Here is a 26378-nt window from a genome sequence, read left to right as displayed (position 1 = left end):
CTGCCAAAGGAGGTTCAACCAGTTATTAAATCCAAGGGTTCACATACTTTTTCCACCTGCACTGTGAATGTTTACATGGTGTGTTCAATAAAAACATGGTAACATTTAATTATTTTTGTGTTATTAGTTTAAGCAGACTGTGATTGTCTATTGTTTTGACTTAGATGAAGATCAGATCACATTTTATGACCAATTTGTGCAGAAATCCATATCATTCCAAAGGGTTCACATACTTTTTCTTGCAACTGTAATGTGCCTTTTCTTGGTTTCCGATAGAACTGCAGATCAACCTGTAAGTAAGGGAACTGCAAGCAGCTCCAGCTTCACTTGGTGGACCTGGTATAGACCTGTCTCTTCCCCGATGGTGTCAAGGAACAATTCATTTAATTCCATTATGTTAAGTTTACATTCTATTTAAACAAAGTATTACAGAAAAGCTCAAATACTGATTACTTAAAGAGGACTTTTCACTGGTCCTGACATTACAATACAGTATTAGTACCTGGCTGTGTAGGGCATGATGAGTAGATGTCCGAGCAATCATTTTTTTTCCAAATGGGCTGTATGCTTATAGGCCCGTATGCTAATTAATAGCATTGGTACGGAGAGGAGGAGACGGCCGTGTTTCTCAAGAAGCGTCACCTTTTCCCTGGCTGTGACGCGCTCTGCTGTGATAGGACAAGCTTACAGCCGGGAGGAAGGAGACGCCCGTTGAGAAACACGGTGTCACCTCCTCCCTGTACCGATGCTATTAATTAGCATACATGGTGGCAAAAGAGAACGGGGGGCACAGCGGGGGAATGGAGCAGCGCATCTGAAAAAAATTACTGCACGGAAATCTACTCATCATGCCCTGAACAGCCAGGCGCTAATATTGTAATGTAGGACTCTTTAAGACATGTCTGACCATATTTAATGAGAAAAATGATGGACCCCAAGTCCATGTCATCGGTCAGGTGCCTTTGGTATACAGGGAGTGCAGAATTATTAGGCAAGTTGTATTTTTGAGGATTAATTTTATTATTGAACAACAACCATGTTCTCAATGAACCCAAAAAACTCATTAATATCAAAGCTGAATATTTTTGGAAGTAGTTTTTAGTTTGTTTTTAGTTTTAGCTATTTTAGGGGGATATCTGTGTGTGCAGGTGACTATTACTGTGCATAATTATTAGGCAACTTAACAAAAAACAAATATATACCCATTTCAATTATTTATTTTTACCAGTGAAACCAATATAACATCTCAACATTCACAAATATACATTTCTGACATTCAAAAACAAAACAAAAACTAATCAGTGACCAATATAGCCACCTTTCTTTGCAAGGACACTCAAAAGCCTGCCATCCATGGATTCTGTCAGTGTTTTGATCTGTTCACCATCAACATTGCGTGCAGCAGCAACCACAGCCTCCCAGACACTGTTCAGAGAGGTGTACTGTTTTCCCTCCTTGTAAATCTCACATTTGATGATGGACCACAGGTTCTCAATGGGGTTCAGATCAGGTGAACAAGGAGGCCATGTCATTTAGATTTTCTTCTTTTATACCCTTTCTTGCCAGCCACGCTGTGGAGTACTTGGACGCGTGTGATGGAGCATTGTCCTGCATGAAAATAATGTTTTTCTTGAAGGATGCAGACTTCTTCCTGTACCACTGCTTGAAGAAGGTGTCTTCCAGAAACTGGCAGTAGGACTGGGAGTTGAGCTTGACTCCATCCTCAACCCGAAAAGGCCCAACAAGCTCATCTTTGATGATACCAGCCCATACCAGTACTCCACCTCCACCTTGCTGGCGTCTGAGTCGGACTGGAGCTCTCTGCCCTTTACCAATCCAGCCACGGGCCCATCCATCTGGCCCATCAAGACTCGCTCTCATTTCATCAGTCCATAAAACCTTAGAAAAATCAGTCTTGAGATATTTCTTGGCCCAGTCTTGACGTTTCAGCTTGTGTGTTTTGTTCAGTGGTGGTCGTCTTTCAGCCTTTCTTACCTTGGCCATGTCTCTGAGTATTGCACACCTTGTGCTTTTGGGCACTCCAGTGATGTTGCAGCTCTGAAATATGGCCAAACTGGTGGCAAGTGGCATCTTGGCAGCTGCACGCTTGACTTTTCTCAGTTCATGGGCAGTTATTTTGCGCCTTGGTTTTTCCACACGCTTCTTGCGACGCTGTTGACTATTTTGAATGAAACGCTTGATTGTTCGATGATCACGCTTCAGAAGCTTTGCAATTTTAAGAGTGCTGCATCCCTCTGCAAGATATCTCACTATTTTTGACTTTTCTGAGCCTGTCAAGTCCTTCTTTTGACCCATTTTGCCAAAGGAAAGGAAGTTGCCTAATAATTATGCACACCTGATATAGGGTGTTGATGTCATTAGACCACACCCCTTCTCATTACAGAGATGCACATCACCTAATATGCTTAATTGGTAGTAGGCTTTCGAGCCTATACAGCTTGGAGTAAGACAACATGCATAAAGAGGATGATGTGGTCAAAATACTCATTTGCCTAATAATTCTGCACACAGTGTATGTTGCCTGATGGACCCGTCACAGTTTTTTTTAATCTTCTGTTATAAACAGAAGTGGCAATACAGATGTGAATGGAACCTAAGTAGTACAAAAATTACTGTTTTGACATATGTTTGACATTTTTGTATACATTCTGGTTGGTAAAACAAATTTCCCCACCTGCGGTGTTCTGTCAGGTGAGTTGTGGTAGTGAAAAATGACCACCTTCATTGTTTTTACAAAATCATAACCGGTATAGCTGAAGACCAGATAATACAATAAATCATCCAGTATGTGTAAATGAAACAACCACAATACAGATTGTATGCTTTTAGATATAGACCAGAGATCAGCAACTTTGGGCACACCAGCTGTTGTGAAACTACAATTCCCAGCATGCTCCATTCATTTCTGTGAGAGTTCTGAGAAGAGCAGAGGAAGTATGCATGCTGGGAGTTGTAGTTTCACAACAGCTGGAGAGCCGGAGGTTGCCTACCTTTGATATAGACAGGTAAAGAGCCTTTCACCAATTTCCTAAAATTACAAGAACAATGTTTAACTCCTTAAGGACCGGGCTCATTTTCACTTTAAGGACCAGGCCATTTTTTGCAATTCTGACCAGTGTCACTTTATGTGGTGATAACTTTAAAACTGTTTGACTTATCTAAGCCATTCTGAGATAGTTTTTTCGTCACATATTGTACTTCATGACACTCGTAAAATGGAGTCAAAAAAATGTATTTCTATTTATAAAAAAAATACCAAATTTACCAAAAATTAGCAAATTTCCAAGTTTCAATTTCTCTACTTCTATAATACATAGTAATACCTATAAAAATAGTTATTACCGTACTTTACATTCCCCATATGTCTACTTCATGTTTGGATCATTTTGGGAATGACATTTTATTTTTTTGGGACGTTACAAAACTTAGAAGTTTAGAAGCCAATCTTGAACTTTTTCTGAAATTTTCAAAAACCCACTTTTTAAGGACCAGTTCAGGTCTGAAGTCACTTTGTGAGGCTTACATAATAGAAACCACCCAAAAATGACCCATTTTAATAATTTTTTTCCAGTTACAAAGCAAGGCTTAATAGCCAAACAAAACTCAATATTTATGGCTCTGATCTTATTCTGTAGTTTACAGAAACACCCCATATGTGGTCGTAAACTGCTGTACGGGCACACGGCAGGGCGCAGAAGGAAAGGAATGCCATACGGTTTTTGGAAGGCAGATTTTGCTGGACTGTTTTTTTGACACCATGTCACATTTGAAGACCCCCTGATGCACCCCTAGAGTGGAAACTCCAAAAAAGTGACCCCATTTTAGAAACTACGGGATAGGGTGGCAGTTTTCTTGGTACTATTTCAGGGTACATTTGATTTTTGGTTGCTCTATATTACACTTTTTTTGAGGCAAGGTAACAAGAAATAGCTGTTTTGGCAGCGTTTTTATTTTTTGTTATTTACAACATTCATCTGACAGGTTAGAGCATGTGGTATTTTAATAGAGCAGGTTGTCACGGACGCGACAATACCAAATATGACTCCTTTTTATGGTTGTTTGTTTCAGTTTTACATAACAAAGCATATATTTTTTTTTAAATGATTCTTTAGTGTCTCCACATTCTGAAGGCCATAGTTTTATTTATTTTCTTGGCGACTGTCTTGTGTAGTGGCTACTTTTTTTCGGCATGAGATGACGTTTGATTGGCTCTATTTTGGGGTGCGTATGACTTTTTGATCGCTTGCTATTACACTTTTGATGTAAGGTGACAAAAAAAAAAGGCTTTTTTTACACCGTTTTTATTTTTTTACGGTATTCATCTGAGGGGTTAGGTCATGGGATATTTTTATAGAGCAGGTTATTACGAACGTGGCGATACCTAATATGTATTTTTTTTTTATTTGCTTAAGTTTTACTCAATAACAGCTTTTTTAAAACAAAAAAAATTGTTTTAAGTGTCTCCATATTCTGAGCCATAGTTTTTTTATTTTTTGGGCGATTGTCTTAGGTAGGGGATCATTTTTTGAAGGATGAGGTGACAGTTAGATTGGTACTATTTTGGTGGGCATATGCCTTTTTGATCGCTTGCTGTTGTACTTTTAGTGATGTAAGGTGACAAAAAATAGTTTATTTAGCACAGTTTTTATTTGTTACGGTGTTCATCTGAGGGGTTAGGTCATGTGATATGTTTATAGAGCCGGTCGATACGGACGCGGCGATACCCAATAAGTCAACTTTTTTTATTTTTTTCTATTTTTCCTATTTTTTACATTTTTTTTTACTTTATTTGGGGAAAATGGTGTTTTTGTTTTTTTTACTTGAAAATTATAATTTTTTGGGGTGAAAACATTATATTTTCAACTTTTTTTTCACTTAATTTTTTGTCCCACTTTGGGACTTCAACTTTTGGGGGTCTGATCCCCTTTACAATGCATTCCAATACTTCTGTATTGGAATGCATTGGCTGTATGAGTAATAAAGTGTGTATTACTCATACAGCTTCCTGCCTGTGAGATCCAGGGGGCTGGATCTCACAGGCTTTACACCGGAAGGCAGCCTCGATGCCTAACGAAGGCATCGCGCTGCCTTCCCTGCTATCTCGTCCCTGTCACAGCAGCACGGGGACCCGATGGCCACTGCAGTCGCCTCCCGATAACCAGGAAACGCCGCAAACTGCAAATCTGAATTGTCACAGGACCCCCCTGCACACTGTCCCAGGGTGCCTGCTGAGCGGCGGTGATTGGAACTACACATGACGTACCGGTACGTCATTTGTCCCCAAGAGGTTAAGAGACTTGACGGATTTAGCAAAAATTTTATTTTTCTTTTGTGAATTTTAAGCAACTGTGGCCCAATGTAAAATGTGAAAGAGCTCCTCCAACTATGTCTGAGTGCAGTGCTCAACTAGGGAGATCTGGACCAGGTCTACAAGCCTAAAGGTACTTTCACACTAGTGTTTTTCTTTTCCGGTATTGAGTTCCATCACAGGGGCTCAATACCGGAAAAGACTGATCAGTTTTATCCTAATGCATTCTGAATGGAGAGCAATCCGTTCAGGATGCATCAGTTCAATCCCTCTTACCTTTTTTTGGCCGGAGATAATACCGCAGCATGCTGCATTTTTCTCCCCGGCCAAAAATCCTGAACACTTGCCGGAATGCCGGCATTAATTTCCATTGAAGTGTTTTAATGCCGAATCCGGTAGTAAGTGTTTTGGGAAACCGGATCTGGTTTCCCAATCTGCACATGCGCAGACCTTTAAGAATGTGAAATAAATAAATAAATACCGGATCCGTTTTTCCAGATGACAACCAGAAAGATGGATCCGGTATTGCAATGCATTTGTCAGACAGATCCGGATCCGTCTCACAAATGCATCCATTTGCGTATGGATTTCCGGATCCGGCAGGCATTTCCGGCGATGGAACGGCCTGCCGGAATCCTCTGTTGCAAGTGTGAAAGTTGCCTAAAGGGAGGCCCTCATGGGGTTTGGAGGGAAGTGAACAAGAAGGATGGGAAAGTGTTAATATTATGGGGGGGAGGGAGGGTTAAAAGGGAGAAAAAAAAAGAGTGGGCCGGTAGCCATTTTGGTTAGCCACCATACAGCGCTGATTTGACATTTGTTTTCAAGTTAACAACAAGTGTTTTTGAACGGCTGTGTAGCCAAGATACAATCGTAGCAGCCTTGGCAGTGGCGGAGGGTTCCTTGGACTTGGCGCTAAGCGTAGCTTTCGTGTGGTAGGGAGGAAGCTAAAAAAGGCTCTGGAATTCCCAAGTTCAGAAGTAGGTCTGATCTGATTGTTATCTGCCCAGGTGTAATGAGCTAGGGGCCCATCGGTTTCTGGTTCTGCTTCTGAGATGGTGTTCATCCGCTAGAAGGGTTGGACAGACCCCCTTCAGATTTTTGGGGCTCCAAGGACCTCCCCTGGTCGTATTTGTCTCAGGGATTGGTGTTCAGTTGTGGTGAATTTTTGAGGTGGCGGGGCTGCTGTGGCTAGTTAAATCCATTCATTGTTTCCATATCATTATTGGGTCAAAAACTGGGTTATGAAGGAAAGGTTAGGAACATGAATAGGTTGGGGAAAGATTCAACAATCCCCCTAGTCAAAGGACTTGTGCCATGGCCATGTATGCACACTACTGCTCCATTAATACAGAGGATTCAGTGTTCTCCATTCGTGTGATTGGTAGGGGTCCCAAGTTGTATCCCCTGTAATAGTACATTTTTCATCCACCCCTTGTATAGGTAATAAATGTTTATGGGAATATTAGGTAACAACCCCTGTGCTAGCTGTAAAGTTGACAAGGGGTGTTGGTTAGGGATCCTTTATCATTCAGTATCACAATAAAATAAAACCTAGGCAAAATAAAATCTAAATAACTTGCGTGCAAAGCAAAAATGAGAATATCAAAAAGTAAAACAAACTAAAAGAAAAATATTTCAGTTCATTCTTAAATCACCTCCTCGAACTGTAAAACTGTTTATAGCAAACACTAGTTTCATCTTTCTGGACTGTAGCTCAGTTTTTACTGTCAGGATTTTTTTATGTAATTTTTTTTTCTTCAAATTTTAGATTCACAGAAATTAAAGATTCATCGGGGAAACTTGACCTCAACCTGCTTTCCCCATCTAAGAAGGACTACTGGGCTATGTTAGCGTACAACCGTTCCAAGCTCTGCAATGTTCTCTTCTCCAAGGAATTGAACCGCCGCCTCTCTCCTCATGGGGTGACGTCCAACGCGGTGCATCCAGGAAACATGATGTATTCGTCCATTCATAGGAACTGGTGGGGGTACAGGTTGCTGTTTGGTTTGGTTCGACCCTTCACAAAGTCCATGGTGAGTGAAGTTCTTAACATATTGTTAGCTTTAGCTGTTGGCATAGGATCAAAGTGGATTGAAAATCCAGATGTACGTATTTGCTCGACCTCTCTGCCTTTGATACCTGCGAGGCTTATTTCAGTAGTTTATGGTGCTCTGACGCCATAATAATCTCAACACAATCCCATCTATAGCTTCCAACACTGAGTTCCTTTTCGCTGTAGAGATCTTGTTCCTTCTGATAATTACTCGACGATGTGCAATGCATTCGTCTGAGGAGTGGAGACAAGAGAAATGTGATACGATAAAATCATGGGAATTGGCTTTTTTTTTCTCGAATTGTTAGAAAAGGAGTGAATTGAAAAACATTGCAGACGTTTGGCTGGAGATCTTATTGGAATGACTGCCCCGGGAAAGTTTGGAGAGGTGTGGTAAAGCTTCACGGTGACCTCTTCTCTTTTCCGGTCATTGACTGCAAAATATGAAAATGTGTGTGGTATTTTCTTTTTCTGCGTACATGAAAAATTGCATTTATATTTCCTATAATATTGCACTTAATTGATGCCCTAATGTAACGAGATCTCTAAACTCCAGTAGGTCTGCAGTGGTGCATGAGAAAAAAGATGCGGGGCACACTTTAATTTATGAATACTTTTGGTCTATAGATTAGGATGAAGCCTGTACATTTACTGTTTATTGTAGCTTGCTTTTGACTTGATGAATTTGTTTCTTCGGTTGGTAGCAATATTATTATTATAAAAGCAACAGAGAAAGTTAAAATAACAAGCGTTTTTTTTTGGGTTTAAGCTTTGCATCCTTGTGTTCTTGAGGAACTTAGATCAGTTCTTTATAAACAAGTATGGTGCCAACCGGTGAAAATCAAACAATATCCAGTTAATTAAAAGGGATATTCCCATCTCATAAAGGGATGGATTATCCTTGTATGATCATTTGGGCTTTGACCTCTGGGGCAACTACCGAATGTCGGGGTTGCAGTGCCGATTCAGTGCTGAGATGAAATAAGGAGAGGCCGGACACTGCCTGACAACTATGACAGGTAAGTGTTGATTTAAGCAGTTGACATTGTAACAAATGTGCTTATTAGACGAGCTAAAGGCTATTAATGTTGAAATGGTCTTTTGCAATTGGATAATAAATTGACTAAAAGAGCTTTATAAAGAGAGAACGGACTATGATTCAACTAAATTGGTACTTAAACACCTGGGATCTTTTGGGGAGCACCAATCAACTCTTGACACAGACGTTGTAGTTTACAGTATTATGGTTTGTGTTTGCTATTGACTCCAGTTGATGGATTATTAAACATTTTCCACAATATTTATATCCCTGTCTAGGGAGAACAAGTAGTTTATGCAGTTCAGTGTGGATACATTTAGGGTTATGTTCTTCAGCTGTAGTATTATACATGCCATGTATGCTTAAAGTGTAACTGTCATATTATTTTTAATTTGCTAGTGTATTAGAGCTAGGCATGTATACTCGAGTTAGTCTGTCAATGATTGTCAAAAGATCTGTAATTATTTTATAATAACAGCTTTCATGAATGTCCCCTGTCCCTTTCCACTGGTCCCTTAAAAGACCATTGCTAGGGCTCGTCTGTCTCCAGATCATTGTAAACAGAAGGCAGAGGGGCGGTCCTCCGCACTCCATGCCTGCATTAGGCTTCAGAGTGAGGAGGCGTGTCTCTCAGTAATCCAATCTGATTGGCTGGCAGGAAGCTGCTGACTACAGCAAGTGTGTATGTAAAGTGAGGGAAGGCAGTTTTGGCCTCAGGGGAATCTTGGCAAGGACAGCCATGCCAAACTTCCCCCTGGAATCCTGTCAGCAGCAGTGTCCTTTCTGCTTTCCATTCATCTCAATCGAAGGCAGTGCTGAGGATTGGGAGCGGCAGCTTAAAGCCGCCTCCGAGAATTGGCATGTCCCTCCTGGTCACAGCTGTAAGCCGCCGCTCTGTGATCCACAGCGCTTCTTCCCATTGAAATGAATGGGAGGCAGAAACCACACAGCCCCCAGAGTCCTGATGTCCGCCCCAAAATTCCATGGTAAAACCCGCCATGTGAACGGCCCGTAAAGCTGATGCGGATTATTATTATTTTTTTTATTTATTTATTTTTAAGGTGTTTTTTAATGTTTTTTTGGGTGTTATTTCGACGAGGATTTTGATTCCAGGCCATTCTTCTTTTTACAATGGTGCAGTTTTTAAAACTTCAAGCAGAAAAGAAAAAAAAACTCTGTGTAGTTTAACATTTAACATGCTGTGAAGTTTAAGCTGGTTGAAATCAATATGGAAGTTCTGCATGCATTTTTGGTAAGAATTTTTGGTGCGGAATCCCCGCCAAAATCCTTTCCCAAAATGCTCTGTGTGAGCCTGCCCTTACATTGTCATCTTTAGTGCTCCAGTGAAGTCATAGGGCACGCGGACAAGTGTTGTCCTGACATTTTATGGCGGCACCTATATGTTGCTCAATCTGAGAATGTTGGTCTCTAGGTGGTGCACCCCTAAGGACACCTGTCTTTTGGGGAAGCGGGCGACCATACCTGTATTACCTGCCATCAGATCCGACGACATCTTAATAACTATGATAGGCACTGCGCCAGCTCATGTATTACTTGATATATACGTTCCATTGATGGGTATGAAGTGAGGATCCCGAATAAAGCAACGCTGCGAGCCTAAGTGCAATTATCACACACTCAGTGCAGTCTTTAATAGAAATATTTTTTTTGGCAGCGGTGGGAGTTGAAAGAATATCAAGTGTTAGGGGCAGCAAGCGCTCAGCAGATGTTACATCGAACTGAAATTAATAAAAGAAAAAAAAAATTCATCCTTTCTAACAGTTGAAAGTGGGTCAGGTTTGTTGAAGTTCTGAGACTATTGGGTTACGTTTCCTGTTTCGGTGCGAAGCCAGCCATTGTGCAAGAACTTTAACAGATGTGCTGTTCCCCTTTTTAATAGATGGGAATAAAAACTCTGGTTCTGCTGCAGAGTTATAAATTACAGCGAGAAAGCTCAAGCTGTCACTGCGTTAACCTTAACTCGCCAGAGCAGCGGGATTCTGCCCTGGAATAACCTGATGCCAAAAGATTTATAACTTTAAAAATGGAACAGATTCCAGAAAGGATGGAGATGTGTTGACTGCTCTGTCAGACAGAGATGTACATGGAGGATTCGGTGCAGAGAAAACATTATTCTTACCTGCAGCCCAATTCTTCTGGGATTGATCGCACAAAATGGAATAGGGGGTCTGTGTGCTACGGGCCCGGTCCTGCAGACAGGAGGACAGGACTGTAAATTTGAGGGGATTAGAACAGGTTTTATTTACTGAGTGCACCTCATATGTCTGCTTTATGGGTAGAGATTAACTAATGATCTGGTTGTATGCCAGCAGCCTGGTCCTTATAGTGCGCCTCGTGCATTTTATGTCATGTAATATGTCAGCATTGTAGAGCGTTATAGTTTATTCTATAATCTATGGCATGTAATAAACTCATATCTAATTTCAATTTAATATATTTACATTTATTTCACTTATTTATTAGATAGATAATAAAGATAGGTATTAGCGGTGAATAGATATAAAGATAGACAGATGAATAAAAATATATAAAAGATAGACTGATGATAGACAGATATTAGATAGATAGAAAATATATCAATTGATACAGAATGTTAGACAGTATATCAATCATTATTTAGTATGTCTATCTATGATTATCAATCATTATACTGTGTGATATATAATAGATACAATATAATATATATGATACGATAGCTATACAGGGAGTGCAGAATTATTAGGCAAGTTGTATTCTTGAGGATTAATTTTATTATTGAACAACAACCATGTTCTCAATGAACCCAAAAAACTCATTAATATCAAAGCTGAATATTTTTGGAAGTAGTTTTTAGTTTTAGCTATTTTAGGGGGATATCTGTGTGTGCAGGTGACTATTACTGTGCATAATTAGGCAACTTAACAAAAAACAAATATATACCCATTTCAATAATTTATTTTTACCAGTGAAACCAATATAACATCTCAACATTCACAAATATACATTTCTGACATTCAAAAACAAAACAAAAACAAATCAGTGACCAATATAGCCACCTTTCTTTGTAAGGACACTCAAAAGCCTGCCATCCATGGATTCTGTCAGTGTTTTGATCTGTTCACCATCAACATTGCGTGCAGCAGCAACCACAGCCTCCCAGACACTGTTCAGAGAGGTGTACTGTTTTCCCTCCTTGTAAATCTCACATTTGATGATGGACCACAGGTTCTCAATGGGGTTCAGATCAGGTGAACAAGGAGGCCATGTCATTAGATTTTCTTCTTTTATACCCTTTCTTGCCAGCCACGCTGTGGAGTACTTGGACGCGTGTGATGGAGCATTGTCCTTAATGAAAATCATGTTTTTCTTGAAGGATGCAGACTTTTTCCTGTACCACTGCTTGAAGAAGGTGTCTTCCAGAAACTGGCAGTAGGACTGGGAGTTGAGCTTGACTCCATCCTCAACCCAAAAAGGCCCCACAAGTTCATCTTTGATGATACCAGCCCAAACCAGTACTCCACCTCCACCTTGCTGGCGTCTGAGTCGGACTGGAGCTCTCTGCCCTTTACCAATCCAGCCACGGGCTAATCCATCTGGCCCATCAAGACTCACTCTCATTTCATCAGTCCATAAAACCTTAGAAAAATCAGTCTTGATGTTTCAGCTTGTGTGTCTTGTTCAGTGGTGGTCGTCTTTCAGCCTTTCTTACCTTGGCCATGTCTCTGAGTATTGCACACCTTGTGCTTTTGGGCACTCCAGTGATGTTGCAGCTCTGAAATATGGCCAAACTGGTGGCAAGTGGCAACTTGGCAGCTGCACGCTTGACTTTTCTCAGTTCATGGGCAGTTATTTTGCGCCTTGGTTTTTCCACACGCTTCTTGCGACCCTGTTGACTATTTTGAATGAAACGCTTGATTGTTCGATGATCACGCTTCAGAAGCTTTGCAATTTTAAGAGTGCTACATCCCTCTGCAAAATATCTCACTATTTTTGACTTTTCTGAGCCTGTCAAGTCCTTCTTTTGACCCATTTTGCCAAAGGAAAGGAAGTTGCCTAATAATTATGCACACCTGATATAGGGTGTTGATGTCATTAGACCACACCCCTTCTCATTACAGAGATGCACATCACCTAATATGCTTAATTGGTAGTAGGCTTTCGAGCCTATACAGCTTGGAGTAAGACAACATGCATAAAGAGGATGATGTGGTCAAAATACTCATTTGCCTAATAATTCTGCACGCAGTGTATATGATAGAATAGATAGATGGAAGGATATGATAGATCAATTAGATAGATAGATACAATAGATAGAGGGAAACAAGGGATACTATAGATAGAGGGATATGATAGATATATGTATAACAGGGACAGTGTTGTTATATGTGGGGATGTGCTCGTGGTAGGCTACGGTAGCGGCGGCAGTATTGAGGCAATCACAGACAGTCTTTGTGACTTTATTCACACCAAAGGCATAACAGGCAATGTGCAGACCACACTGGTGCGTATCCACATGCATAGAACAAAAGTCCTTCCGTAGCAAAATAAACAGCAGGTTTGAGTCACCTTGTTTCTGGACAGACCACACCAGTCCTGCAGGCTTCTAGGCTACCTGCCTTTGTCTCCCTCAGGCCGGAGGCCCTTCGGCTAGAAGCACCACAGGTCCCAGGGCTATCCTTCAGTTTGTGCTGCGCCCAGTCTCTCCTTGACCAGCGTCGACTCTCTCTGTCAAAATCTCCAGCCCAACAAGACACACCCCACCTTCAGCAGGCTGGGTTCTTCAAAGGCCCAGCTCCACCAAAAACCTGGGCCGTGGGGAACAGGCACTCACCCTGCTCTTTACCTGTTCCCAGTAAGAACCGGCCCGGACATGCTGCACCAGCAGCATTCGCCGCTGTAACCGCAATGATCCGGTTCTTACTCCAGGACCTCTGGTGGCACTTATCGGCCGTCCATTATTATCCCGGGGACTCTCCTACATATAATAAAATAAAAGTGGTTATCCAATTCCTATAATGACCTCCCGAATGCCCGGGCCACTCCTCTAGATCATACTTACCGCACCTTACCTACGTCACCCATGATGCTAGGGAGGCAGGTCACTATCGCAGCCTGCTATTGGCTGCTCCCCCCGTCGCTGGATGTTTTCATCCGTGCAACGGACAGATGCAGCAGCGGCCGTGCATCTCCCCGTTGTGTGGATCAAAACCTCCAGCGACTGGGGGAGCAGCCAATAGCAGGCTGCGATGGTGACCTGAGAGATCCAAGATCCCTTTATGGTTACATAACAGATAGCTGTTTCTTCTAGTTATACTAGTTATGTCCCATTTTTACCACTTTGTTTGGTTTATTTTGGCCTAAAGTGAATTGTGCGTTTCCGGTCACTGAGCTATTTTCGTAGTATTATTATATTTTTGGAGGAGAATTATTTGAAAAAGCTATTTCCCTGAGAAAGCTTTTCTGTCCACTTGGAAGGATTACAAAGGCGCGTCGAAAGGGAAGCATTTTATCTTCCAAAAGCTTTACTACTAGAATAGATTGTTCCAATAAAAATTGTGACTATTTATTGTAATTCTTCTTCATTTTTTTCTCAATGCTACATAAAATAGGTAAGACTTGCCATAACGCTAGGTCTGGTTTCACCATTCAGGTTATTATGTATAATGTGTCACCAGAGTCCATTAATCACAGTTATTTGGGTACAAGTGTCTGCAGGGTTCATATGTCTTAGTACACACTTTGCGCTGCTCTTATGAGACTGTAGTACTGTAGAATTTACATTGACAGCCTGTGGTTGTCTAGGCTGTAGATATTGGTGACCATTCAAGTCGATGGGTCCGACACGCGGTACCCCCACCAGCTGTTCTACGAGGGGTGTTTGTTCAATAAGTTATTTACCCCAGCATGCTCTGTCAGTGTTAGAGAGCTGAGTTTGTTGACAACCACCAGCACTGGAAGCTAGAAACAGGCAGCCCAATATGCTGTGTAGCGGCTTTGCTGAGGTACCCAAGTGAATGGGGGCTGAGCTGCAGCACACCATCACTGAAAGCTACACAGCCTTCTGCTTCAGCTCCATACACTATAGTTTGCAGAAGCATCTAATCGGTAAGGGAGCCAGTGGAGGACCACCATCGATATGATTTTGATGACTTTATCCTAAGGATAAGTCATCAATATCTGTAGCCCAGACAGAGTTTGTGGCAAGTTATAAACTTATCCTGTATACCCAGTATAAGAGATGAATGGTTGGTTGAGAATCTGACCAATGGGACTCCTACTGATCACAAGAATGGGGTCCTGTTTCTCCCCTTAAAAATGATGTAGCGATGGAGCTAGCTAAGGTCCTGAGCCTGATAAAAGAACTGCTTCCACACTGTATCTGAAGATCACAGGAGCGTCCTACCTTTCTGTAAGTGTTATCTCCTCCTCCTTGTCTGTTCTGTGAGCTTCAGAGCTGAAAACAAACATAGTAGGAAGTAAGGGAAAGGATATCACCAGTACAATGCTGGTAAACTGACCGAAGGGAGATGCCCCTGCTTCTGAGAGAAATGCATCTAGCTGTGCAGCTGGATATGTCATCAGGATCTGTAGCCCAGACAGGGTTAGTGCCAAGTTATAAACGTAGGAGATAAATGGTTGATTGAGAATCCAACCGCTAGGTCTGCTACTGATCACAAGAATGGTGTCTTGTTTCTCCCCATCTGATTGCCGTGGCGATCAAGTGTGTGTGCTGTTGCTCTACCATCTCTGTGGAACTACCAGTGCTGTACTCTGCTTCTATTCAGCAGATCCATAAAAATTGGTAGAAAGGGGTATGTCCATAGTTTAAACCAATTTTTTATTGCACCAGTTCATTTAAAATAAAAATGACAACTTTAGTATAGTGTTTATTTTTTTATTGAAAAAAAAATCAGTTTTGCTTTTTACAGCTGCTTTGCACTCCTATGTGTATCCATAGTTACAGACTACAAACAGATCCTGTGTGCAGTCTGATCCTGGAATGATATGCACTATTTTGCCAACCTACAGGCAGTGATAAAGGGTCCGATGGAAAAGAGTTTGTAGCCTGCAGGGATCCTGTAGATGCTAGACTGTAATATTGCCTTATTCTCTATCTAGAGTACATTTGAGCAGTAAAGGAATTAGTTACAGAAGTATACATAGCTTTTTATCCTTTTAGATTTTATTTTTTTATTTTTTAGCAAACGGTTATGCCTTAAGAGGCGACCACTTTGGTTCTTCAAACTTACCAGAATGGTCAACTTTTCTCTTTTTTTTTTTTTACAAAATAACTGTGGCATGTCAGCCGAACATTTATCCAGTCCTGACCCCTTCTTTTTGGGGGGAAGAAGTTCACCAGTCTGCAGGCCTCTACAGTATTGTGTAACATGTAGAAGGAACATATCTCCCTAATTTGATGCAGCCAAACCATAAGGGTTAAGCTGTCGTATTCCAGTTGTTTAATGGTAGAAAGAATCAATAAAACCCCGACTGTTACAGTTTTATGATGTCATCATTTTGGGTACGACTGTACTTGAGGTTCTGACTTACATGAGAGCAGTTGGCAGTGAGTGGCCTCTATGAAATAAGATCGTGCGCTACATAAAATTTAAGACTGAAAGCTCGAAATGCGTCAGAAATGTGTTATATTCATATCTCTCTGAATGTGCACAGATTGGCATCTAGCTCTCGGTAAAGCTGGTTTATTATGTAACGTGGGCACAATGAAGCCCTTTTCTACTGGAAAATAAACAAATGTGATAATTTTACCTCAACATCAACACACAAGTCTAAAGAAAAGTGTAAACCGTTGTAAGGAGAGATCCGCAACGTCGCGTATGACCTCACTTCTTAGAAACTGTTGGACTGCTCCACTCTAACCAAATATTTAAAGGGTACGTGATGCGTATATCAAGCCTGAATGCTATTTAGACTGATGTGGAAAGGTCTAACAGAAGGGATTACTGTATACAGTGTGTACATAATCCTGTGGAATATAGACTAAATTTTACAATTATATGTTCCCGGAGAAATGAGATTGGTAGGCATCCAAAAGCTGAAACTCACACTGGTTCAATAAACAACCAGATCTTGGTCGTGTATTGACTGGAAATGTTGGTTAAATGTTGGTATGGTTCCTCTGTACTGAAATCAGTGAGGTATGTGGATTTGTGGTAATTGGAGGTTTCCGAAGTGCTCGTGCACACCACCATATTAGAGCCTTGTACGACCTCCCATAGAAGTCTAAGGGACCCTTCTGTATCTAGAATTGTTGCTTCTAGGGGAGATCATGTTCATAATACAGCACCACACAGAGTGCCTACAACTTTGTGTGCCTCGGTTTCCATCTGTGCCCATAGCTCTGCCATAACCACTTATGTACACCCACGTTTTCACTCAAAAGAGTGCTGCAACTCCACAGACATGCCATAAATGTCTTTTTGGGGGCAATTTTTTTTTTTTAGGTTTCTTTGGATTAAACTTAGTGACTGTACTTTTACACAACTTCATTTCATTTAAAGGGGTTGTCCGGGTTTAGAGCTGAATCGCGCAGGGCACGGGCTCTTTTGTTTTCAATAACACACTGCCGGGCGGTAACTTCCGCCCGGCAGTGTGTTCGGTGACGTCACCGGCTCTGAGGGGCGGGATTTAGCTCTGCCCTAGCCGTTTTACTTGCTAGGGCAGAGCTAAATTCCGCCCATCAGTGCCGGTGACGTCGCCGGGGTTCCTTTCAGCCCCATGAAGAGCCTCGGTATGTCACGGGAACTCCTAAAAATGCCTTTGCCCTGCGCAATTTAGCGCAGGGCAAAGGAGAGCATCGGAGCATGAACTGCTCCGATGCTCATGTCAGGGAGGCTGCTGGGGTGAAAATGGAGGGATGTCCGGGTTCAGCTCTGAACCCGGACAACCCCTTTATAATAGAGAATGGTGTAGATAGCAAATTTCTAAATCACTTCATTAAAAAATATGCCTGCATTCTCCTGAAAAAAGCTGGAAAGTCATAGCCACTAGGGATATCACTTCCACCTAACTTGCAGTCCACTGCCTGTTGTCTGGAAGATCTGTCCGTAGTATCGAACATAAAAGACGACAGAGATGAAACCCTCAGTTCCGGCGCCGATGCTCCATATTCCTAGCGGAGATTAGTTTTCATGGCTGCAATGATGCCATGCCCATATACTGCATGTGTCTACTGCAGCCAGTCACTGGCCTCAGTGGCCTCTGCTATATACCGCTGAAACCGAAAATTGGATGTAGAAGTCAATTGCACTATATAGGCACGTAACAGCAGCAGCCAAAAGCATGACGCTTGTCGGAGCAGCAGCACTGGAATGGAGAAAGTTTGCAGTGGTGAGTATAACTTTTTTTTCAAACCTTTACTGTCTCGAACGGAAAAAATAAGACCTCCAACTATACCTTTAATGGGCACAGGTGTTACAATACCTGTGGAGAGATTTACCTTAATCAAGTGTAGAAACTCCGATATCTGTTTCTCGATGTGTCCAACGGGAGACCAAGTAGTATACTTTTGACTTGGTCATGTGGTTGACATGTTTTGATACTAAAACCATAGGAAACTGTTTCTCAGCAGCCAGATTATACGCACATCTGTACATTACTGCTTTTACATGACCGGATGTGGCGACAGATAAAGACTTTAGTTTGACCATAGCACTGCATTTGCCACAGAGCAGGAGTATTAACCTCCCAGAACCTTTTTTGCCCGTGGCAGGTCATTATAAAACTGCTCTCAATGTAGGACGATGGTTAAGCATCAAAATAATTTGCTGAGTATTCCCATCCAACAACATCATTTAACAGCTGATGGTGTGTATCGAAAATGTTGACAAGAGTCGGTCATGCCTTAATGCATATTGGATCAGTAGAAATGAATTAGGGCTCCTGGAGGAACATCCTTTGGTTTATGATATGAAGGCTGGTTTCGGCGTTCTTATGGCATGCTATTTTGCTCACAATATTGTCAGTATTTCATTTAAGACTCAATTAAACCTGAAGCCATATAACGTAGTTCCTCTGGAAAACAGTGACGGAACAGCTTAATTACAAGGCTCAGCAGATATTTGTTGTTGGTCCTCCTATCACACTGTCACCCCATGTGATTTCTGCTTTACATTCAGGTTTGTCACGTGCACCATATTGAAATGAATTTTTTAAACACTTTCATTCTTGGATTTATCTATTTTTATATATTATATTTCTAAGCTGCTTGTACAACCACTTATGTGACTATTTGGGCGCAGACGCAGCAGATCACCAGGTATCTAGGGTTTGAGGAGGCCCTAAGTCCCCTATGCAACATAAGAAGACAGCAGTGCTTTACATACCAACTGATAGTGGAGCCCTGGTACAGAGTTGACGTAGGTGCTTGGGAGCCTCAAGTTGTGCTTCTGTCGACAACCTATTCTATGGATTACGGTCACACATCTAATCTTTCCACAGAGCCATTGTCTCTCTCTAGATCTTTGTTAGAAGAAATGTTCACCTCTAAACGACTGGCATGTCACAAGATTGATCTCGGTCTGGTGGTACCATGGAGGATGGATCTAACCGTAGCCTGGTTCGAAAGAAAACACTATTAGAGGCGCCACTCCCAAAGGATGTAAAGAAAGTGAGTCAAGTGATCAAACCCCCCGTCTCAGGAGGGTGGTCGTTATATAAAATGTTCACAAGAAGAGGTATTCTAGAGGTTTCTGATGAAGGTGCTCAAGATGTGAATACTCACTTCACAGGGGGGGATAGTCACAGGATGAAGCTCAAGACACCTGTGACTAACTGCCCCCCTGGCCAGGATCGCTTATCAGGTGATACCAATTGATGGCAGCCGACAACCAAGGCTTCTGATCAATGTAGTTTATTACAGTAAAAGCTGGCCCAACGCGTTTCGGAGGTCTCACAGACCTCCTTCTTCAGGGGTATCAGAGAGATAACAATAAGAATTTTTTTAATCAAAAATCATGCAAAACCCAAAGTGAGTCTCATAAATATAGGGGGAAAAAAAATAGGCTAGAGATCAATTTCAATCAGAAAATTATTGAATGACATGAGGGGGTGTATATATTTGTATATATTTGTATATATTTTCTGTTAGAAATCTTAATATCTCGACAGATAGAAAGCTTTTGGCTGAAACAAAAAAAAAAAAACATTAAAAAATGAGATTTTCTTTTCGTTGCCTGCCTAGAAGGACATCAGTGAAATGTATTTGTAACTCGAATATTCCCCTGAAAGTGCAGATTACGTTGCTTTTAACTTCAGCCGGGTGCATAGCTTTTTGCCTAAACCGTCCCATAGATATCATTAATGAAATTTGCTCAAATGCCTCACTTGATTGATAGGCATCCTGATTCCTCATTGACCCCAAATGTTAAATTTTCACTGAAGGCGATGTATCAAGATGACTACAGTAATACCACATGGTGTGCAAGTGATTTATGCTGCTGTGGTTTTAGCGTAGGCATCTAGCATGGGCTAAGGCTGTGTGGGTGAATGCCAACTTAGATCTTATGACTTCTTTGAAACTACGAAAATAGAGAAGCATGGCCGTTCAGGCAGCTGAAATAGGTGCATATATATATGCTTTATAGTCGCTGTATTTAATAAAAATCTATTTATATGATCATTTTTCATTAGTGACATGTTTTACAGATATAGCACCTTTTTTTTAGTAGATTACCTTTGTTAGCATGTTGCCTTTTTTAATATAAATAATGAAACATACTAAACTTTTTCCTAATTTTTTATTTTATTCTATTCTATTTTTTTTACATGATTATGGGGGCAGCACTAAACCAGAAATATATAGGGAGATAACCCCCCCCTAACTCTCATTTGCTGAGTATATACTGACTGTCACTTTAGTACATGGAGTGACTGCTCTTCACTATATCTTTAGTAACACTCTAATGAGTTGAGGGGGTTCTCCAGGTGTTTAGTATTGATGGCTTGTCCTCGGGATAGGTCATGAGTATCTGATCAATGGGGGCCCGCTGCTACGCTGCAGCCTCTTCCTAGGCCAGTGACGTCACATATTTAGGTCACATGGCCTAGCTCAATCTTATTCAAGTGAATAGGGCAGAACTGCAATACCAAGCACAGCCACTATCCAATGGAGGGTGCTGTGTTTGGAAAGCTGCACGGAGGCCTCAAATATCTAATCGACGGGTACTGGGTGTTGGTGACCTATTCAGAGAATAGGGCATCAACATTAAACACCCACACAACTCTTTATGGGGAAGTGACAGTTTCTGAAAAACTTTTGGAATTTCTTTGTTGTGTGCGAACATACAGTTTTAGTGAATGAAATAAAAGTTAAGGGGGTTGTCCAATCCCTTCAACCCGATATGACATTGAATACAGAGAAACTTGGTAGGAGGGACAGTCGCTGAGGCAACCATCCAATGCCAGGCTGGATACTATTTTCATATGTGCCTAATTTGCTGAGAAAAATGTTTTAATATATCCAAATGACCCTCTAGGAGCAACGGGGGCGTTACCATTACACCTAGAGGCTCTGCTCTGTCTGCAATTGCTGCGCCCCCTGCACTGTGATTGACGGAACCAGGTGTGATGACGTTTTCACTGCCTGACCCTGTCAATCAAAGTGCAGAGGGTGCGGCAGTTGCAGAGAGAGCAGAGCCTCTAGGTGTAATGGTAACGCCCCCGTTGCTCCTAGGGACCCATTTGCATATATTAAAATATAATTTTTCTCAGCAATGTGGGCACATATGAACATGGGACCGACACACATGCCTTCAGCTGCCAAGCGCACATAGAACAGGTCAGCCAGTGTCCTAGGTACAAAACTGCTGACAGATGCCCTTTAATGTAACAGTTTGTATTAAAACCATTTGACTGCCTATACAGACATATGGCACCATAGAGGCAGTCCACAATTGAATGGGATTGAGCTGTAATACCAGATTCTGCCCATGGGAAACTGTGGTGCTCATTCTAGAACAAAAGCAAAGTACTGATTGTAATTCTGGACAATTCCTTTAAACACTGATGAGTAATGCCATGTTCCCCTTGGACTAAAGCAGGGAGGTAATGGAGTCAAATTAGCCTCTTATATAATATTAAGTTCATCCATCCATCTTGCCGCCTCCTAGAATCAGTTGAACCAATCAACCCCCCCCCCCCCCCCCCCATTTATTTCCCTCTTAATCATTTACATTAGGCAAAAAAAAAGTCAACGTTTCCAAAAGAAGCCAAAGTAATCCACCAGAATAAATCATGTTTGTTCAGCTGGATATCTTATTTATTTGAAGTACTGGGAGAAATCTCTTCTGACTTAAAAAAAAAAAAAAAGGGAAGGGTAAACAGAAAGATTGTCCAAGAAACCTGAGCCGAAGAGTTCTGTCTTTTCAGAGTGCCGTTGCGAAAACCTATTTATTCCATCCAAGGAAAATATAGTATATCAAATGTTGAAGACTGCATGGTGGCGTCCTAGAATTCTCACTTCGAAAGAAAAAAAAAATTGGCCCTTTCCGTCAATAAAGTTTATTTTTTTATTTTTTTATTTTTTTTGAAGTGAGATTATTATAGCAGGAACTCCCGCCCTTCTTGGTCCTAAAGTCAACCAATATGTCGGAGAAGAACTATAGAGTTTTACGGGAGGGTTTTGGAGAACGATAAATAAAAATATCCACGTAGCAATCAGTGGATGGAGTATAGTCTTCTCCGATATCCTTGAATACTTCACTACATTGCTTTGATTGGTAATCCCCAAAAAAAACCATCCCTATGTAAACAGATCCCACTGATACCTGGCGGGCTAACGTGCCGCCTTGCCATCCATAGAGAATCTTGGCCGCTTATCATTAGGGCGCATTGTGCGTTTACTATTCTGGAGACAAATGGAGAATTTTCCAGCCTCTGATCCATATCCAATCCAAAATGTGAACCGTATGTTACATAGTTTTGTGCCTCTGGAAATGACAGGTCTGCTGCCGAAGGCTTCCTCCCCTCCTCCTACGCTGCATGGAAATGAACAGGTCGCCTGCCAGTTTTGTGTTGGTTCTGGATAAACCTACCACATTGTGCAGTGTGCAAAAAAACACGCAGCCCTTGCGGCGTGAAGCAGGCTTTTACTAGGAGGCGGATTGAGTAGTGGAAGTTGGAAAAATATACTTCTGACTGTTACGCACCTTCTTAAGTGGTGGGGAAACGTGATCCGGTACTTGGCCGTCCGGGTTCTGAGATCTGTTTGTTACATTTCTTTGGCGGAGGATTACGTCGCTCGTGTTTGAGGCTGAAGGTTTATCTTAAATTATAGGAAATCAAAGTAGTTTTACAGTTAAAGGAGAACTCCAAGAAACTGTGAAGGACCAATTAGGGTTCAAAGTTGACTGTCGCAACCAGGTCTTTACTCTTGGGGTGCCCATAGGTCCATTGTGCAATATAAGATGTGGAGGTTCACTGAAAAAACATGTTATTTGAGAAGCTATCTGTGTCCTAGAAGGACCATCTCAATGTCCCTTTATGACCTACATGTCATCGAGCAATCACCACATAGAATTACCTCTCCTGCACTATGCTGTACCAGTTTTACCATAGAATAGGTCCTCCCATGTGTTGTGACATTTGGGGTTGCCAGGTTGGGAGAAGGGACACCAGGAACAGTGGACTCACACCCACATTGGAAGGTCTGGTTCACGCATGCACCTGGTGGCAATGGCAGCCCTCCATTAAATCTGTGGTTGACTCCTATCCTTGGAAGAACCTATCGGCCAACACCCATCTCCTATGCGTGATCTATGACTCTTTTCAGGTAAAGCTTCAGCTAGGCATTGGTTAGTGTCCCTGCTTTATACTGTAGAAGACTGTACATAATAGATTTGACCTGTCCAGAATAGAAGACCATCATTATTAGGGGTTAAGATGTAGGTAGAAAGTAAGATGGCAGAATTTATCTCAACAACTAAGAGGGTGGTAGAGGGCAACTCAGAGACCTGGATTTAATATTCAGGACCATGTGCTGCCGTGCCCAGGGTTGAAGACGAGCTGGGAATGAGATAGTGTCCTGAGTTAAAGGGGTTGTTTCATCTGGGCCTTTGATGGCATATTGCTAGGATATTCCACCAATGTCTGATAGCTGCTGGTCCCACCTCTGAGACCTGCGCCTGTCTGTAAAACAGGCCTCCAAAAGTGAACGACAGCACACCACACATGCACAGCGTGCTGTCCATTCATTTTTGGGGGATTTCCGAAAATAGCCGATCAAGCACGAGGGGCAAACTAAGCACAATGCCGTACATTTTATAGCGGCTATGCTTGGTATCGCAGCTCAGCCCCATTCACTTCAAATGGGGCTGAGCTTCACCTAAGCCACATGACCGATGAATGTGACGTCACACGGCCTAGGAAAAGCTGGAGAAGGACACAGCGCCGCTGCCTTCTCAAGTAGCTGATCAACGGAGTGTCGGACCCCAACCAATCAGATACTGATGACCTATCCAGATTCATCCAACCAATTGTCTCTAATATGGATATAGAGCAGGTGGCTTAGGAGGGGAGATGTTGACCACAGCACCAAGCCAGCCCTACCTTCAGTATACTGCCTGGACTTCCCCTATAGATCTCCCAATAGTATTACATGGCCAGCGACAGTGAGGAGAGCCCTGGTGGCCCTACGAGCATCGGCCCACCGGGAAAATTCCCTGTTAGGTCTAGTGGTTGTGCCTGGGACTACAGCTCATTTCCATTCAGTTGAAAGTCACAGGATTAAGTTACAGACCCAGGAACAACCAGATGTGAATGTATAAGCAAAGAATACTGTTTCCGTCCAGGACATCCCCTTTAAGGCTTGAACAGAAATGTGTTTTTTATTTTACTTCTTGGCTAATTTGCTTTGAATGAAGCCTATTGAACGATGTGCGGTTACGTCAGACGGCCTTCACTGCGGTACCCATCCTCTGTACAGAGCGTTGACTCCATCCTGTTATTTTTTGCTCATCGTTACCAGCTATGCGTTCGCATGACCCACATACCAGGCAGCTGGCAATCTACCTTTACGGATTTATATATTTATCTGCCACTCATGTGTGCTGCTTATTATGCGGTTTTCCTTTGGATCTTCTAACCTTTCAGACTAAATGCACGGTTCACGTTTCTTTAATTGCGCTCGCCTCAGCGTGTGTGGGGTAGGAGGCAGCAGTACCTTAAATGACTCTTCAATGGTCTTCGCCGCCATACAGGCTCCTTTCTCGGGATTCCAGGTCAATTCAACAAATAGGGAGATTAGAAGTTCAAAGGGTGTAATTCTAAATTGCGAAAGTGCCTTTTTTTCGGATTAGGTGAATGGCACGTCAGCGTTTTCTGTTTCGTAGGTGAATGAAACATACATGTGCATGATATTGAAGGCTTACAGGAGGGAAGATCTCCAGCATGTGAACATGGAGGACACATCCCCGATCCAAGACCCAGATAATCATCCTTACTGAGGACGATGAGATAAAGTTATTTGGGGCAGACGGCGGCCTTGTATTCAGTATAACAACCTGCAGAACCACAGAGGAGATTGCTAGATTATGGATAAGAGAGAAAAGATGTAAACTCACTACAGAGGAGCCGTCACCTTTCCCGACCTGTCTGTGAAATACTTGCATCCTTCATACAATTACAACCCTAGAGCATCTTTTCTTAGAATTCTTCATTGTGCCGTTCCTTGTTTCGTCAGAGCTTTGTGTTGTGATGTTCCTCGGTTGTTCCTCCTGAAAATTTAGTTATAAATCCCCTACTAAGTGTTAACCTTCTCCTTGTCAATACAGTTTGTTGCTATACAGTCTGTAGAGGACAGTCTGGGACCCACTCCTATCTCTAGAAGTAAAGGAGAGCGCACTGCACAACCATTCACAGCGGTAGATAGAGAGCATGCTCAGTGTGCTCTCCCGTCTCCAGAACGGGCCCCCCCAAAGTGAAGGAGAGCATACTGTGAGCATTTGTGCCGTGCTCTCCATTCACCGGCTGTGTTCAGAAACTCCTACAGCTGTGAGTGTTTCGGGGTGGCCGCCCTTGCGCGGTGCGCTCTCCTTCACTTCGGGAGGCCCGTTCTAGAGATAGGTGTGGGTCCCACTTCTGGGACCCGCTCCTATCTGACATCGATGGCATATCCTGGCGATGTCTTAGATGAGCCAACCTTTAATGTCTGCTGACCATCTAAGGTGTATGGGGGGTCTTGCAAGTCTCCCCAGATGGCAGAGGAGAAGAGAAACGTGCTGTTGGATTTCGACAGCGTCTTCTCATTCGGAACGCGCTGGGCCGAGCATGCATGTGTATGCAGGGGAGGGTAAGGCCAGTATTATAGGAATTAGCAGGAAATAAATGAAAATATGAAGGGTACACTGGCCTCAAATACGCATGTGTGAATAAGCCCCATATGTCTGCCTGTCTACTGCTTGTCCTGGGGCGCAGGGCTGCATTTCAGTCCCCATAACATGGCAGTGGTTTCTACACTACCGCGTCAGACGTATTGTGGATGAGCAATCCTCAGTTGGGCCTATCAATAGTCCCTACGTAGTCCTCTGCTGAAGATTCATGCCCCCCCCCCTGTATAATGTATACATGTATGTACTGCTCCCTGTACCCACGCTCCACTCACTTTGCACAACCCGTGCGCCGTTTTCTCTCAGCAACTGGAAATTTACGGCGGCGGTATTTCTTTCTCTCTCTCTCTCCGCTGTAAATTTATGGGCCGTGCCAAGCCATTCTTGCAGGTTTATTTACGACGACGGCATCGAATGCACAGGCCCCTCATATTTCCAGGCCTCCTTTGCATACATGTGACATACGACAGCTGGGTGGTAGTAAAGCCCGGTGGCGCGCCTCCTGCTTTTCAAGAAATACAGCCGTGCGCGGCTTTTTTAATGTTCTTTCACTCCATCAGCCGGCGCCTGCCATCTTCCAAGCCCAAAGACCCTCTGCAGACCATTTTCAGC

The 26378-nt window shown here is 42.4% G+C and overlaps 1 protein-coding gene across 1 annotated transcript in view; it reads left to right on the top strand.

Moving 5' to 3' along the window:
• The window catches only part of WWOX (WW domain containing oxidoreductase), an 874649-nt gene that overhangs the window by 219743 nt on the left and 628528 nt on the right, over positions 1 to 26378 (top strand). The window contains exon 9 of the mRNA XM_040410064.1: positions 7098 to 7362. Coding sequence (XP_040265998.1) covers positions 7098 to 7362 — 265 coding nt within the window. The remainder of the gene's footprint in view (positions 1 to 7097; positions 7363 to 26378) is intronic.

The sequence above is a fragment of the Bufo bufo genome, chromosome 10 (assembly GCF_905171765.1).
Source record: "Bufo bufo chromosome 10, aBufBuf1.1, whole genome shotgun sequence".
Taxonomy (NCBI): Eukaryota; Metazoa; Chordata; class Amphibia; order Anura; family Bufonidae; genus Bufo; species Bufo bufo.
Note: the sequence above shows the minus strand (reverse complement) of the source record. Positions and strands in the feature narration are given on the sequence as shown.